At 42.7% G+C, this 16,464-nt stretch overlaps 1 protein-coding gene across 3 annotated transcripts in view; it reads left to right on the top strand.

Annotated features, from left to right (window-relative positions):
• Window positions 1-16,464, top strand: part of sun2 (Sad1 and UNC84 domain containing 2) — a 29,575-nt gene that overhangs the window by 8,603 nt on the left and 4,508 nt on the right. Inside the window, exons 2-13 of one of the 3 annotated variants that reach the window (XM_084006365.1) lie at window positions 9,843-9,951; window positions 10,055-10,158; window positions 11,624-11,986; window positions 12,106-12,165; window positions 13,899-13,976; window positions 14,184-14,329; window positions 14,857-14,907; window positions 15,017-15,067; window positions 15,147-15,185; window positions 15,389-15,583; window positions 15,672-15,809; window positions 16,144-16,240. In XM_084006365.1, coding sequence (XP_083862491.1) covers window positions 9,845-9,951; window positions 10,055-10,158; window positions 11,624-11,986; window positions 12,106-12,165; window positions 13,899-13,976; window positions 14,184-14,329; window positions 14,857-14,907; window positions 15,017-15,067; window positions 15,147-15,185; window positions 15,389-15,583; window positions 15,672-15,809; window positions 16,144-16,240 — 1,429 coding nt within the window. In that variant the 5' untranslated portion in view covers window positions 9,843-9,844. The remainder of the gene's footprint in view (window positions 1-9,842; window positions 9,952-10,054; window positions 10,159-11,623; window positions 11,987-12,105; window positions 12,166-13,898; window positions 13,977-14,183; window positions 14,330-14,856; window positions 14,908-15,016; window positions 15,068-15,146; window positions 15,186-15,388; window positions 15,584-15,671; window positions 15,810-16,143; window positions 16,241-16,464) is intronic. The other 2 variants (XM_084006366.1, XM_084006367.1) reach the window with 2 other exon arrangements.

The following is a 16,464-nucleotide window of genomic DNA, read 5'->3' as shown; positions in this document are numbered from 1 at the left end:
ATTATGTTGCCTACTACTCATCTTTCTGCAAACCAGCTGACATAACCAGGGTCATTCTACAAAAGAATGATCACGTGGACAGTATATTCAGAAGGGAAGGGTATATATAAGAGGTGGAAGAGGTGTAGTCCTTCTTTAGTAAGGACGGCGTTGGAATGATCAGGAGGGGAGAAGTGCTGAGCTTGGCTGCACTGAGAGGAACGTGGAAAGGAGGATTTGAGGGACTTATGGTACAAACAGCTCCTTTCTCCACACTCAGCTAAAGCTTCTTGACATGCCACAAAGAGAGAGAGGTGTTTGTTTGAGGCTTGATACCGCTGCAGGCTGCTGTTGCTGTGGAGTGAAAATATTTGTGACTCTTGTTGCCATTTATCTGCAGGATCTGATTTAAAAAAAAATGTATTTTGTTATCTTTAACTGGTATTTCTGTGAACTGTGGTTTGTGTCCCATATCCAGGATGTTTCCTGAGATGGAGGTGGTACAATCCTGATCATGTGTTCACGCTCTAGTTAAATAATGAGTGAATTAAATGACAGGATTACTGTGTCAATTATATAATATCATTTTTTCTGGGTTGTTTTTCCTTATCTGATGTCAGGGTCCAAGGACACAGAATGTGGTATTTGGTTGTATAATTACAATTAAATGTGAATTCCTAGATGTGAGATGTTCATTTCAATTTTACTAGCGGTAGTATTTGTTCTGGGTATAAGTAGCATATCATGACATGGTTAAGTTATGTTCGTACCATGAATACTGATATACTAAACGGATTGTCAAAGAAATTGATTCTGCTAGCTAAATATTATTTAAACAAAAGGTCATCTTGTTTGTGAAATATTTGAAAAATATTTTTTATAAGTAAAATAATAGTAATCAGTGTTTATATTTCATCAGTAGAATATGTGGCATGTGTCATGTTTTCAAATGAAGTCTACTATAATGAACTAATATCATGTTTAACTAATTTTAACTACTTTATTTCCACCTGTGTAACACAAAGCAGACAGCAGGAAAAGAGACATTTTGTTTTAAGAAGAGCTTTGTTTTGCTGTCATCCAGCTGGTCCATCTCTTTTTTCCTCTTTCGGTTTCAGCAGCTCCTCCCCTGCTGCTCTGTGCTGGTTATGATACAGATCTGTTTTTCACAAATGACAGATATGCCTCAAATGCAACGTTTGTTACAAAATGTGTTTTTTTTATAGTTTTCCATAAAGACACCCCTCAGTGTTTGGTCGAGAGCTGGAGGTTGGAGGAACATTCACCGCTTTGTAATTCTCTATGCAGGAAAACCCTGATATACTGTAACTCTCTAGTTGAGCAGCCATGCTCTCTCTTTTTCAATCATTGTTTAAGCAAAAAGCTAAGGAAAATAGTTACGTCTGTATTCAATGACCAACGACTGGTGGTTGGAGCTAGAGTAGTGATGGGACAATATAGGATTATAGCACAGATCAAGTTGATTGTGGTGAATTACCATACTCAGATGATAATAAGTAAATATCGTCATATGTGGCGATTTGAAAAATAGAGCCTGATTTAAAAAATACAGGATAGAAAAATAAATTTGTATTATTATATTAATATTTTTTTAAATTATTATTAATGATTTACTTCATTAATATAGCTTAATTCATAACATAAACTGCTGCTCGGCATGCTTTCCAAAAAACAAGAACACAAGCATTGCAACACAAAAAAAATCCAAGATGGCGACGGCCAAAATCCAAAATGGTGATGTCATGTGTAGTCATGTGTGACATTGCTGTTATCGCTTGTTTACAGCATCGATGCTGTTTGCTGATGTTCACACCTCTTTGCTTTAATCAGTCCGTCAACATACATTTTTAAAAGTGTTGCAGGCACAGACCAGTAGAGGCAAGAAACACCGTGCATGAAGTAGAAGTCTGACTGATCAAGATTTAGCTAAGTGTGTGTGTGTGTGTGTGTGTGTGTGTGTGTGTGTGTGTGTGTGTGTGTGTGTGTGTGTGTGTGTGTGTGTGTGTGTGTGTGTGTGTGTGTGTGTGTGTGTGTGTGTGTGTGTGTGTGAGACACTTCCTGTCTCTATCTGTTAGGTACAAACAGCCACAGCTTCCCTTTCTGTCTCTTTGCGGTGCTACTCAGCAGCCCGTTGCTGCTCCGCTGCAGTGCGGTCCCCGGATCCAGATAGCAGAAGGTTATTTCAAACTGTAACACGGTTAGTTCTTCTGAGACCACAAGTCTCTTTTAAAGGAGAGGAGGCACCGTGCCATGCAGGATACACTGTAAAGATTGGATTGCAAAGCACCTAACAAAGGTTCGACTTTCAGGTTTACAAACATTTAAGATTCATTGCAGCCAGGCATGGGACGATATGAAAAAGTCATGTCACTTAACCTGACCAATATAATTGCGATATAAATATGGTTGAAAGTCTTAAAAATTGCACTGAAATATACTCACTCTATCTATTCACCTCACATTTTGTTAAGAAACAAATATTTTTATAGTTTTGTTTTGTTAACATTCATTTTATTGAAAAACAAATATATCAAACAATCTTAAATAAAGTCTCCCTGCAAAATTAATGATACATATATTTTTAAAATGGTAACACGTAAGGCTGTTTTTTTTTTTTTTTAATTACATGATACTTTTATTTAGAGCCCGACCGATATATCGGCGGGCCGATTTTATCGGCCGATATTAGGCATTTTCCGAACTATCACTTACTATCGGTATCGGCATTTATAATGGCCGATAAATGAATATTTTAAAAATAGAATAAAAACAGACGAAACACCCTTATAGAACTTAACAGAATTTCTCCAGGTTTGTTCGAAGGTATATTTATGAAGCTTACCAAGTCTTTTAACTTCGTGTTTGGTTGTTGTTGTTATTGTGTTTTTGTTCAAAGGACTTTAAGTTTTATATCTTAAGTTTATATTTTTATACATTTTATTTATCAAAACTTTAATATATTTTGATGTTCCTCTGTTCCGTTGTGACAATAAAATAAACAAGTTTATTTTTAAACTGCAATATCATATTATTTTAGTGAAGACTCATAAATAACTACAAATAACTAATGTTAGGGAAATCTGTTAATGTTTTTACGCGTTTCTGAAATAAAAAAAATATATATATTGTTGGGACCTAACCGTTAGGACTACACAATGCGGCCTACAAAGCCTACACATGGACAAAGGGACAAAGGGGATTAAAAACTACACCGCCATTTTAGTTTCACATCTCACCCAGGTGAGAAATGTGACGTCACACAACTGGTGCCCTATTGGCTGACAACTGCAGGCACCCCAGGGGGTCCCCGGCAGCAGCCGTGAGCTTTATAAACCGAAGCCGCCTGGAGAACGCTCTCTTACTCTTACTCTTACTCTGGCGTCTCTTCCTACAACCGGCGCAACACCACGTTGCAACGGGAGGCGACCCCTCCTGCAGCGCACCGCTGCAACAAGAGGAACCAAGCCGTTCCGGCCTTCCAGCTACCAGACGCTGTCTGAAGTAAGCTGACTAAATCGCCAAGCCGCGATTATATCGCCGCTCGTGGAAGGAGGAAACACCAACTGTTTTCTTTATTTGAGTTTGATCAACGAGAGGAAACCCGCTCCGCTCTCGTCTGGACGAAGCCGACTCAGCACGTCCCCCGCTGACGCCCACGAACTACCGCCGTAACGGAACGCCGTCATTGCCAGGACGGACTTGCAGCTTACGCAACGATACCAGTAAGAGGCTATCAGTCTGGGCAGAGACATAAGTGATAGTGTAGGATATGCTTGTAATTCTTGCTAACGTGTTTTAAGTTCTGATCGCGGACCGCCGAGTCCGTTTGTTCATGTGCTGCGGTATTTGAATGCTGATCGTGTACCCACGCAGCTGGGTTGATTTCTGTAACAGTGTTTGCGACTAACCTCCGCCATATTCGCGAGCTCAGAAAGCCAGTTAAAAGACCGGTCTCGTGGAATAAACGCCAGTTCATTCACGCGAGCCCGTGTGATAGCGGCACGCTTTCTGAGCCTCAGAATATCGCTTGCACATTCTCTCTCTCTTTGTTTGTGTCCCGCTAACCCACACACACACACACCGCACACACATCCTCCGCCAGCTGTTTCCAGCTCCGGACGTTGAGGACGTAGCTCCACCTCTCGCTCTCTCGCTCTCGCTCTCGCTCTCGCTCTCTCCCTCTCGTGATCCTGTCTGACGCCAGTGGCTCCGCCCCTGAACGCTGTGAGGAATAGCTCCATCTGGTGGTCGCGCCCGACCATATCTCTCTCTCCCTCTCTCTCTCTACACGCACGCACACACACACACACACACACACTCCACGTGTGTCTCTCCTTCTGTTTAGCTTAGTTTTGTGTGTTAGGTAGTTAGGTAATAAGGCTTTGTTAATTGCAGTGTTATTGATTGTGATCATTATTACTGATTTTAATAAATCTTATTATATTATAACTAGCGGTCTCGTGTGCTTGTTGTGTATATGTCACTGGATAACAGCAGGTTGTGAAGGCTAGTGCTCGAATTTCACGCCTTTTTAATTGTTCGATTGGTTCTGTACTCCTATGCCAATGATCACGATGATTGGCATGTGAGTATAAAACCTTTATATTGAGACTGAATACAGTTTTAGGTTATCTTTTCCCTGATCCCAGGGTGGTGCCCCGTTTATTCATGATTATATCATGATAATATCCATCCATCCATTGTCTACCGCTTATCCTGTATTCAGGGTCACGGGGGGGCTGGAGCCGATCCCAGCTGTCATTGGGCGAAGGCAGGGTACACCCTGGACAGGACGCCAGTCTATCACAGGGCCGACATGTAGAGACAAACAACCATTCACACTCACATTCACACCTACGGGCAATTTAGAGTCACCAATTAACCTATCCCCATCCTGCATGTCTTTGGACTGTGGGAGGAAGCCGGAGAACCCGGAGAGAACCCACGCTTACACGGGGAGAACATGCAAACTCCACACAGAAGGAGCCCGGGCCTCTTGCTGTGAGGCGAGAGTGCTACCCACTACACCACCGTGCAGCCCCATCATGATAATATATTAAATATAATTATTAATATCGATAATCATATTGACAATAATAATTAAATGTTGATAACCAAATCTGCTCCTGCTACAACCCCAACAATATATATATATATATATATATATATATCGGCAGATATATTGGAATATCGGATTTTTAAATCAACAAACATTTGTATCGATATCGGCCTTCAAAATCCTTTATCGGTTGGGCTCTACTTTTATTCTCTACCATGATGGCAAACTAGACAGCTTTTTCAAGTCAGTCTTGATGATATTCATTCATGGTTATTCCCAGAAAGAAAATGAAAAATGTCCCATCCCTAATTGCGGTCTCTGGATGTCCCTAGAACGAGACACAGCCTACTGATTCATATAAAACTGTCCAGAAGTTCATGTTGGTAGCTGGTTTAGAGTTTTGATCATTAGTAAGGTGGCTGTTACATGTCTTGACTCCAGCTGTAGTTTGTGAGAGTGGCATGTCCCTGCTCCTCTGTCTTATACTAGGCTGTGTTGCTATTTTGAGGGGCAGTGAATTCTGCTGGCCAAACTATGTAATGATACATTTTCTTATTCATTCCAGCAGTGCTTATTGTAATAGATTCTTCAAACACTGCTGTTTATTGTTTAAGCATATCGGCCAGCGTATGCCCCGATACAGATATATCTGCAATCGCCCGATCCAAACTGCTAACCAATAAATCAGTCGGGCTCTCGTGTTTTCTTCCATCATTATTGTTGTTTGCTTTGTATTTATTTCCATCTTATACTTGTTCAGTGTTTCCCCTAGAATTTTTTCCGCGCCCGGTGGTACAGACGAGACGCGTGGGATGGTGTATTGGTGCAGTTGGATTAAGTCAGGTGGCACAGCAAACAGTCTGCAATTCTGCAATTATTATATTTGCATTCAAATTTTTGTTCAACCAGAGTGTATTCAAGATCACAAGGAGAGAGTGACTTATTAAGGTGCATTTATTGCATACAGTACAAATGGAACATGCTACATTGGCACGTCAACCAGACAGTGTGCATCGAGATTCTATCAGTTATAGATATTTTAAAATATTATTATTATTTATTATAACAGAGTTAGGGGTGTGAATCTTTGGCTTCACTTTGGAAGACTTCGTATTCGATTAACGATACAGTAGTTGGTGATTCGATTCAAGGACTATTTTTTTTTTCGTAACGATTCAATTCAATTCTGTAAACCACGATTCTATTCAGTAACTTGTAACCAAAATTCTATATTCATGAAATAAACATGCAATAATGCAAGTGAGACTATCTGTATTCTTCTGAAAGGTGAAAAAATAAACAGACCACAGAATTACTTATTTAACATATTTATTCTATAAGTAGTAGTCCTGGGGGGCTGCACCGTGGTGTAGTGGGTAGCACTCTCGGCCCGGGTTCCTTCTGTGTGGAGTTTGCATGTTCTCCCCGTGTAAGCGTGGGTTCTCTCCGGGTTCTCCGGCTTCCTCCCACAGTCCAAAGACATGCAGGATGGGGATAGGTTCATTGATGACTCTAAATTGCCTGTAGGTGTGAATGTGAGCGTGAATGGTTGTCTGTCTCTACATGTTGGCCCTGTGATAGACTGGTTACCTGTCCAGGGTGTACCCTGCCTTCGCCCAATGACAGCTGGGATCTCCAGCCCCCCCGCGACCCTGAATACAGGATAAGCGGTAGACAATGGATGGATGGATGTAGTAGTCCTGCATAATATTTTATGCTGAATACAAAAATGTAATTAAACATTGCTCAGTTAAAGTTTTTTAACATTTTCAATAGACTACATGCTTGCAGGGGAGAGTGTGTCTTAAACATATTAAAACATTGATCATAAGTAAGAATCACGATTCATATGATTACACGCATTTAAATCGATTATTGGTGAAGCCAAAACAATCAATCGACAATCGATTCATCGATTAATCGAATGAATCGTTACACCTCTATAACATACATTTGACAATGCCTTGGAAAACTAGCCTATTGTCTGTGTTATTTTCATCATTATAGCTTACCAAAAAAAAAGAGAGAGAGAGAAGCTCCTCAATTATAACAAAAATATAAGCTAAACAACAAATTGTAAACTTACCATGGGGAGTGTGGTACAACCAAGGGCTGTATGGTTATTAAGCCATTCGGGATCCCAGCTGTATTTATTTATTTATTTTTTGCTGAGTCAATGTTACCAGTCGGTCCGGGCTCGCGGTCACCCGGCCATCGGACAGGGGTCGGCAGTCGGACCGGCGTCACCCGTCAGACAAGGGTCGGTCTTCGAACTGGTGTCGGGGGGAGTAATGGTCCTGGAGCAGCCCCCCTCTCCACTGCGATCTGCCCTCCTTTCTTCCGTCTTACCTGCACCTGTCATTTTCTCTGGAGTTGCCTCTGTTCCTCTCCCTTCATCTATTTTCCTTGGCTCCAGAGTCTGGCAGAAAAATCTTTACATTAAGTTGTCTGTCACCCGCGATATTTTTCGGATATCTCCTATGATCGCACAGAGGAGTTTGACTCCCTTCGTTATGTAACAACGGGAGCTGAATCTGAACAGCCTGTAGGAGCACCGTTGTACCAGTGGGGGGGCTGCAGAGACTAGGGATGCACTGAAATGAAAATTCTTGGCCGAAACGGAAAACCGAAACACCGCAAGAAATGAATATTCCGGTTATTAGTACATTGCATTTATGGCTATGACTTTGTACTAACCTCAGTAAAATCAAGGCATTGCAATTCAAAGAATAAATCAATTACAAAAGTATGAAAATATTTATTTAGCACTGACATTACAACATTGCACAGTATATAATAAAAATGAAATGTTTAATGTCTCATCGGACATAGCAGACAACGAGGGTGCATGCCCCTCATCTGGTGCAGAGAGACGAGTCCTTTTTTCTGCACTCTGCTCTCCTTCTCCTGCGCTGTAAGCTTCTCCGTCTCCAAGCGAGGACTCCGCATCCATCGCGCCTGGATCATTTCTCGTGCGCGCTAACCCTAACCCGAGGAAGTGCAGAGGATCCGAATAGATCTCAGCGAAACGTCCACACCGCAGACATGTTGGCGCTGATCCAGACAAGCGTGCGCTGACCGCGGTTTTTGTTTGCGTCATCACAACTTTCTGTTTCGGCCGTGTTGTTTTCGATGATAAAAGTATTTCGGCCGAAAATGCACTATTGTATTTCGGTTTCGCTTTTTTTCGGTGGCCGAATATTCGGTGCATCCCTAGCAGAGACCATGCAGTAGTCGCTTGTTTTTCTTATTCTGGGAGTTGACAGGCTCAGGGAGGACCAGTTTTTAGACCAGAGAAAACGTGTTTTTCATAATATGGGACCTTTAACTAATGACAGCACGCTGCTACACTGGATGGTAATATGTAACGAGCAGTGGGATATCTGTTATGAACACGTTGGTTTCCCACCGAAGTGACTGAGATACAGGCTACCTGGAAAACTAAATAAACTACGGGGGCAGTCGTCACAATATGCGACATGCTTTGGTGCAACCGGATCTCGGCTAACGACAGTCCAGATGAAGGGAAATCCAGGCTTAATCCCTTATCTTTAAGCAACAGCCCCCAGGTGTAAGCCATTCCTCCTAATAAGCAACTCCCCAGATCACAACAAGCAAACAAACAGGAAATGGGTCTTGAGACCCAGATGCCGTCACACACCCCCACCAAACTCTGTTCTCAAATCTACCACATTACAGTTTCTATAAATATCTATCAGTGGACATTATTCCCAACATTTATTTTCAGTCCCTTTTCTAAACCCATATCAGCCACTCTTCTCTCTTCCCACCGGCATGGATTAGTTTCACCACACAGCTCTCATTTAAAAACAACATGTCACTTTTAAAGCTGGTTCCTGACCGTTTGTTTACAAGTAATCGAGCATATAAAAGACTATTTTTAAATGGAGTCTGGTGCAGTGCTCAGTCCACATGAAATGTTGGGCAATATTACATCACTTCCTGCTAATTTAATGAACAACTATGAGGATCTATTTTAACTGAGTTTTCTGTGGTTTAGCTCAGCTCCTGAATCTGGTGGCATGTTAACGCATCATTCACTACCGAGACGTTGCCTTCACTTCACCGGCCTGTCCCTTGTGTGAAGTTTGCTTCTCAGTGAGTTGGAAAGTGAACAGACATGACCACAATGTAGGGCAGCTGAATTCATGTTATGTTTTTTCTCTCATCATCTACATCACAACGTAGTTACTACCATTATAGTCTAACAGCAGCATAACTGGTGGTTCCATTCAGTTATGCTGCATTTGTTTGTGTGTGTTTGGTCTTTCTGCAGGATTGCTTTGTACTCTTTGTACCCTGAGTGTGTCTGCACCTAGCGCACTCTTTTTCCTTTAATCTAGTGTTTGAATTTGTTTTGGTGTTTGTTTGTTTTTTGTCAAGTGTGCAGGATAACTCCTGTAGATTATCTGAATTACAAAAAATTACATAATTTTTTTAATTTCGGAAGATTGGTGGTTCAATTCCCTCCAGTCCGCATGCCGAAGTGTCCTGGGGCAAGAACCCTAAATTGCCCCCAAAGGCTATGCCATCGGCGTGTGAATGAGTTCCAATTAAAATGAGATGAATGTGTGTGAATGGGTAGACTGAATGAAGTTTAAAGCAGGCAACCATATTTCATGTTAGGAGGACATTTTGCTCAATGAGTTTAAAAAAATCTGAAAATGTTCTTCTAAACACAATGCAACCATTAAATTGAAGTCTTGGTGTGTATACATGGATTCTACAATGAACTGATCTGATATGTTTCTCTCTGTGTCAGTCATGTCTCGTAGGAGTTCTCGCCTGGTGTCCGGTGGCTACTATAACTCAGATGAAGAATCTGATTCCAGTAGCGTGACAAACATATCCTACCGAGAAAACCCTGTCAAGTATGTAACTCTAATTCTGTGTGTGTATGTGTATGATTCTAGTTAGTAGTTGTGATGTAGAAATATATAAAGTAATGTTTTTGTGTGCTTTATTTATCATAAGGGTCTTCAAGAAGAAGGCAGGGACCCGCAAAACCGGCTCCCGTACCCCCAGTAGAGCCAATAGCAATGCTCGTTCTGTCAGCCCTGACTTGCCCGTCACAGCAGGCAAGTATGACAGTAAAAAACAATGCGACATTCTACCAGTGTAAGGCTAATAATGACATAATATCCTGTCAATCCAGACATAGTCATAATAGCATGATTGAAACAAGGTTTGGGACATTTCTTGCTTTCAATGCTGAAACAATTAAAAAAAGAAACTTTATCACAACCAGGCGGCAACCTCTGGTTCTGAAAAGTGAAGTCAAGGCTGAAGTGCCTTAAACTTGCATTCTGCTGGCCACCAGGGGGCGACTCCTGGTTGCAAAACAAGTCTGATTGTATAGAAGTCTATGAGAAAATGAGCCTTCTTCTCTCTCTATTTATTATCTCAGTAAACGTGAGTTTATGGTCTCAATCTCTAGTTTCAAGTCTTCTTCAATCCAGTATGATGTTCATTTGGTCAATTATGGTCCATTTAGAGTCAAACAGACAAGAAAGCAGGGAATGATTTAGGGGCGGGGCTACCAGCACAGGTCACCACCACGGCCCCACTACCATGCTACCAATACAATTAGCTACTTACTTTAACACAGGGTAACAGCTGGGATTGGCTCCAGCCCCCCGTGACCCTTAACAGGATAAGCAGTGATTAATGGAGCGAGTTGCAGTAAATTTGCTGCTCGGGGTGCCGCTCTGCCACTTGTGTTCCTCAGATCCACCCATCGCTCCTCCACAGTCCAAATATGGTCACTTACGTTCACTAGCTGCAACAAAATCCAAGATGGTAATGGCCAAAATTACCAACATGACTGTAGTCCACCAACCAATGGGAGACGTCACTGATACAGTCTATGGTTACAATGATCATATACATTGATATGCTGGCTGGACCGTAGAGCGGTAGCCAGCACGAGGTAGCGAGACTATCAGACTTCTTGCAACCAGAGGTGTCGCTTCAGCTCGGCCTCCCTTTTCTGAACTGGAGTGTGCATCCTGGTCCCAACCTCCTCAAGGTCTGTGCTGCTAAAAGTATGTCCAGATATTATTACTTGAAATTGGTTGTTACTAGCTGATGTAAGCATGCGTCGTATTTTGTTTTCCACAAAGAAACAATTTTTAATATTTAAATAGATTTTAAGATTTAACACCATATATTGTTAAATAATACAATATGACCGGAGATGTGATCTAAAAGGATTAAAGGGGCATTGTTTTTATTTAAACTTGACGAATGTGAGGTGATACAGTACATTCTAGTGCCATTATAGTAGTTTTAAGCATATTATTATAATTTTTAGTCAGGATAATTGTGACATGAAACTTTCATATCGTCCCATGCCTAGTTGCAGCCCTTTTCAAAGGATTAATAAATCACACACCCTAAAACTGAATACATGATAAAATATAAATTTCCATTAAGAAAAGTGTTCTTCAGCAACTTCCCCAAACAAATGATTAATTTTCATATAATTATTCATAGTTGACTGCTGCTATGTTTGTCTCTCTTCATCCCCCTTCTGTCTCTTAGGCCTGGGTCATTCTCCCTTGAGCAGCCAGACCCCCCCCACCATGAGGACTGTGCCCTACCCCTCCACCACTGCTACCCCTCGGCCCCCGCTGACCCCGTCATCAACCCAGAGTCAGACCCCCACGCGCTGCCCCTCAGTCCCTCCAGAGAAGAGCCCCTATGCTGGGCTCTGCAGCTCCAGCAGGCCAGGACTACACCTCAGACCCAGCCACAAGGAGCAGAGCCAGATTGGCGTGGACAGCTCAGGGTACTCATCCTCTGAGGGTCCTCAAGGGAAGCACACAGCCACCAGTAGAATCAGCAGTAACAGCGGAGCTCCCAGTACTGGATCCAGAATCAGCAGTGCCCTCTATAGTCTAATGGGTGAGAATTGCTGTGTGTGTGTGTGTGTGTGTGTGTGTGTGTGTGTGTGTGTGTGCGTGCCTGTGTGTGCCTGTGTGTGTGCCTTTATAATAATCTCATTGTCTTCTTTGTTTGTGCAGACTCAGTCTCTTTGATGGCCGCTGCATTACAGTCAAAAAGAATGCATCTGACAGCTTTAGGTATGGTTATGGTGAATGTTTGGTTGCTGTTGATGGATTTTTGTAAAGATTTTCAGGAACTCTGACAGAAAGGGGAAACTTGCCCTCTTTCTTGGTTATAGTGTGCGCCGCTGTGTCCTGTACGAGGCATCGTATGAATGAGGCAACATTTCTTTAATAGCAAACGTGGCCAAGATAGTGCAGGTTCCAACCTTGTGAACAAGATTTTTACATGGTTACACACAGATAATAATAATACATTTTATTTATCGGCGTCTTTCTGAACAACCAAGGACACTGTACGGTGAATAAAGATGCACAGTTACTCTGATGCTGTGTCACACCAAACATAACTCACACGGGTTGGACCGTGGGATCATCTGTGTTCATTCCTATCACCTAGACACATCAGAGAGGAGGCGGGGCCTCCCTCCATGTAGACACCAGGTTTCCTCCATCACGGCTGAAATCACCGCTCACCCACATGATGTCATACACGCTGTCTGCCATCCGTCCGGTACAGTGAAAACCGGGATCCGAGAACACTCATTCAAAGTGCCAGACGCCAAGACAGTCAGGTCCAGATTCCTGTGAGGACCACGAGACAGTTTCTGTCAGTTTGAGTCCCAACTGTTGTATCAGTTGTTCAGGTGGCTGATCTTGCAGGTGAAGATGCCGGCTGTGGAGGTCCTGGGCTGGCGTGGTTACACTTAGTCTGCGGTTGTGAGGCCGGTTGGATGCACTGCCAAATTCTCTGAAATAACTTTGGAGATGCTTCCATCCATCCATCCATCCATCGTCAAACGCTTATCCTGTTCAGGGTTGCGGGCGGCTGGAGCTGAACCCATTGGGCTGACATGGAGAGACAGACAGGTCCCCATCCTGCATGTCTTTGGAAGCTGCTGAATCCGGAAAGAACCCATGCTAGCACGGGAGAACATGCAAACTCCGCACAGAAGGGTCCCGAACCAGGACTGGAACCCAGGACCCTCTTGCTTTGAGGCCACAGTGCTACCCACCACACCACCGTGCAGCTTTGGAGACGCTGGGAGAAATGAACGTTCAATTCACGGGCAAAATTTCGGGTCGACATGTCAATTCCATGCTCCGTCCAACTACCCTGGTGTTAACAATGGTCTTTTTTTATCAGTACGGAGCATTGACATAGGATACTTAAAGTACTAGTACTAGTACTAGATGAGTGGCGTGGATGAGTGACAGCTGGGCAGCGATGTGTGAAGCTCTCTGCTAAAGGACTGAAGGGATCCTGAAGAGGACGGTTTTCACTATGCAGCATTCAACACATAAAGGTCCAGGATTTAGCTAGCAGCGCTAACTAGAAGGATTGAGTCTGGATGTTCTGGGAGCCTCTTGTGATGCAGTACCATTCTCCACCTGAACTGTTACTGATGTTACTGTTTTACTACTGAATAACAGTTTAATAAAAAGCTGTTTAATGTGATATCTGGCTGCTGGACATCAGATTACTGCAAATTTTAAGTTGCATTCTGTTAATTTTTCTGACTTTTTTTCTGTGGCATCAGTTTTGGTATGGTGACAACACTAGTATGAACATGTGTGCAGTATGTACATGCTCGTGCTTGTTTTCTAACATTGTTAAGTGGAGTTAAACAGTGTCCACATACAGTTCATACTACTTCTTACTACTACTTAGCTGTGTGTGTTCAAAATCGCCACATTTGACTCCAACTTCTCAGAATCGCTGCAGATCAACTTTTCTTCTTCTTGTCCAGCAGCAGCTGATTCTTCAGTCAGCAGTCGCACGAAGAAGGCTTGTGGTCTGTTTCTCCTCCTCCTCATCGTACTTCTGTGTAAGTGACATAAACATTCAAGATTGATTGATTTTTCAACAACAATAATAGATTATGATGGAATTCTTACAACCATGTTAAAATGACAACAACGAGAAAGTCTAACACAACCACTTCCTAATATTTGATGGCTGGTGCAGTCCTAATATGTTTGCCTTGTCCAGACTGTGACTGTTTTTAAGGCTCCGTCCCTCCTGTTTTCTCCAGGTATTTGGTTGCTCTTTTCTTTGTTGACGCCTCTCATCTCCCGCATGGCCGTCACAAAGACCCCGTCACAAACAAATCCAAAGAGTCAACCTGTTTTCCCTGCTACTCCGCCTCAAACCAGCGCGATACAACCTCCACCCGTAGTGGTAGGCCATCTTTTCACTGCTTATTGCTGTTTGTTTGCGTTAGGGGTTACGTTTAAATTGACTGGTTTTGGTTGAGTGACTGGTTGGATAGATTGAATGATCACTATGTGTAAATGCTTCCAAAGCTCTCCTAGTAAATGATTTAGCTACTGAAGAATTCAGATGCTGCTCTGTCATGAGGGAATTTCAAGTGTTCACCTAAAAAGCCAGCCGACCATAACACTGACACGCTACTGATAAGTTAGTATTTCCTGCTACTATAAACAGGAACAGGTGGAGCACTGCCGACATGACCTCCAGCAGGCTACTGGTGTTCAGGTTTCTGACCAAACTGTCAGAAACGGACTCCATGAGCACCATGCAGCTCCATTATTCTGCCTGTAACACCACCCAGCATGATAATTTGGCGGTTGGTCAGTGATGGTCCGGGGAGGCCTTACACTTATTAGTGGGTTGTTGGCATAATACCTGTGGTTTGACAAGTATTACGGGTGACCGTGATAGTATTAAGAGTGTTTTTGCTCCAGGATCCAGCTGTGGTGTCTGCTGCTGCCGAGGCCAGGATTCAACTTCTGTTGGTAAAACACAGATCATCAGTAAACGACACAAACGCCTATTTATTTGGGGGTTGTTGGCATGAAAATCTGGGACCTTTTTTGATCTCGATAGTGTTTTTTTCCCCTCTAGGATAAAGCCGTTGTGTCTGCTCGTGTAGAAGCGAAGCTGCGACGTCTTTTGGTAAAACACAAATCATCAGCAATGATTAAGTGTGATATATCAGCTCCAGCAGTGTAACCTGCATCTGTGTTTGTTTCAGGAGGAGCAGCAGCTGAAGCAGGAACACATCCTCTCTCAGGTGAGGGAATCTCTCACTAATTAACAAACAGTGCTGTTAAAAGTCTTGTCTGGAGAGGTCAGACTGGGAGTCACAACAGCATCAAAACCTAAATGTAAATGTAAAACCCTTTTGTGGTGGTGATAGGGAACTTCAGATAATACAAATTTACAAATGAGGCAAGTCCAGTAATGACTCATCCGTATTGTATCTTTCTAACTCAGATGAAGGAAAAACTCCAGCTGGACATGCAGGATATGAAAGCCAAGCTTGAGGTCGTGGACTCGGACAGCCAGCTACGTCTGGAGCAGGAGGTTTCTGGGTTGAGCAGGCAGATGGTGAACTACCAGACTGACAGCCATTCTGCTGCTGCCAGCCTCAGCCTCAGGATCCAAGCTCTAGAGGCCCAGAATGCAAAGGTAAGGAAACAGAGCCATGTATTCATGTTTTCTTCCAACCTGACCTGTTTTCTTTTAGATTGTATAGCTATAATGTTAGTTGTTGTAGCTGTCCCAGGAGTGGTCGTCCATCCAGCTGATGCCTCCTCCTGCTCCCTGTCCTGATACCAGCAACCCCCCCGTCCAAAACCAGCTCACCCCAGAGCTCCAGCAGGCCATGGAGAAGTGGCTCACTGACCGCATCAAGGTGGGTGGAGGGACTGTAGATTTACTAAAACTTTATATGTTATTGTGTGACTTTGCTGTTCAGATTCCCTGGCACTACAGTGCCGTTTTGTTATGTGGAAATAGGAACCTCATTGCACAATCACACCATTAAAGCATTAGAGATAAGCAAATCCTGTGATCTGTGAGGTAAAATTACAGTTTTTGTGAAAGGAGTCTGGTGGCTTTGAAGAGAGTATTGATACTGTAGACAATACAATGACAATGAAGAAGTACCTCATACAACCACACTTATAAACATCACAAATATCCCTTTAATGTGTGTATCTTGGCATATGTTACTGTATGTGAATCAGGAGCAGGATGCTATGAGGCTCGGTGACAGAGGAAGCTGCTCAGACTGTGGACGTCCCATGGCTGATAAAATGGCTGACTTTGCACTGGAGACTCAAGGTTTGAAACATCACGTAGCTACATTGACCAATAGTTTGTTCTCTCTGTGCTTACCCTAACATAAACATAAATCTGTGCTTTTGCATTTAAAAGGAATTTAACCAAAATGGAAAAGCAATAATGAATTTGTTTATTGGTTTTCCACATTATCATTTAGTTTCATGTTAACTTAACCTTGTATCATATCTATGGTTTATGAAGGAGTCTTACCATCTTGTCTACTG

This window comes from Eutrigla gurnardus (assembly GCF_963514095.1).
Source record: "Eutrigla gurnardus genome assembly, chromosome: 3".
Lineage (NCBI taxonomy): Eukaryota > Metazoa > Chordata > Actinopteri > Perciformes > Triglidae > Eutrigla > Eutrigla gurnardus.
The sequence above is the reverse complement of the archived record's forward strand: the minus strand, read 5'-3'. Positions and strand labels throughout refer to the sequence as shown.